Source organism: Cyprinodon variegatus, unplaced genomic scaffold, assembly GCF_000732505.1.
Source record: "Cyprinodon variegatus isolate N-32 unplaced genomic scaffold, C_variegatus-1.0 Scaffold945, whole genome shotgun sequence".
NCBI lineage: Eukaryota > Metazoa > Chordata > Actinopteri > Cyprinodontiformes > Cyprinodontidae > Cyprinodon > Cyprinodon variegatus.
In genome coordinates this window covers 207,730-208,660 of record NW_015151398.1, presented here as the reverse complement: position 1 = coordinate 208,660, position 931 = coordinate 207,730, and the positions used below count along the sequence as shown (strand labels likewise).

General features: G+C 40.6%; 1 protein-coding gene across 1 annotated transcript in view; it reads left to right on the top strand.

The window, feature by feature from the left end:
- Positions 1-584: 584 nt before the first annotated feature.
- Positions 585-931, top strand: part of LOC107100202 (ecto-ADP-ribosyltransferase 5-like) — a 2,649-nt gene continuing 2,302 nt past the window's right edge. Inside the window, exon 1 of the mRNA XM_015398609.1 lies at positions 585-776. Coding sequence (XP_015254095.1) covers positions 585-776 — 192 coding nt within the window. The remainder of the gene's footprint in view (positions 777-931) is intronic.

The window sequence follows — 931 nt, the reverse complement described above, 5'->3', positions numbered from 1 at the left end:
GTTATTTATGTGTCCGTAGTTTCTAAATCCTGAACCCCATATGTTTTTGAAGATATTCAACAATATATCTCAGCCAGAGCAATGCAGTTTTATAATTCACTTATTCCTACATCTTCTGTGAAAGTTTAAACCACTCATCTTTTTGGTGAAAGGACCTATTGTAATGAAAAGCCTCCATATGCATTTTGAAGCTGTAGGGAAGATCAGTATTGGTTGTTACATTCATCATATCTGAGCCATCACAGGACACAGTAAATTGATGTTTGGACTGAAATACACTGAAATCTCTGAAAGGGATCTGTTTCAGTAAACCAATAATTATTACAACCACAGACTAATTGTCAGAACTCAGAACAGAAAGATCCAGTATTCAAAGTGGACAATTAGGTTGAATGAGTGACATAGGCGTCTAAGGCAGGAACCTTTGCGGGTGGAGACAGCAGGGTAGTGACCACGTCTTTTCGCAGGACCATGATCATAAACAAATGAGTCATTAACCTGATCTTATAGTTCAATCTGAGTCCAGAGGTAGAGGATTGTTCTGCTGTTCTGGTTGCCAACACGCCGCATGGTTGCCGCACAGCATGTCCCAGACGCAGGTGTATTGGAGGTCAGAGGACAGGCAGGAGATCAGAACCAAGCAGAGCGATGTAGGCAGAATAATCCAGAGGGTGAAGCCAAACCTGGTTGGTTGTCAGAGCTACGTAGGAGGTCAGATTTTCAGTGAGGCACTGAAGGAGACTCCAAGAAGGAGTCAGGTCACAGTTCCAGGTTCCGTACAAAAGCACATAATTTGCACAGTACTATTTTACGTACCTAATAAGGCATTAAAAGTATTCGTTTAAGGTGATTTGTAAGCTTCTACAAATTTAGAAGTGTTTGAAATAAAGTTTACTTTAAATTTCAACTGTAGGTGAGTTTGAATGTCTGG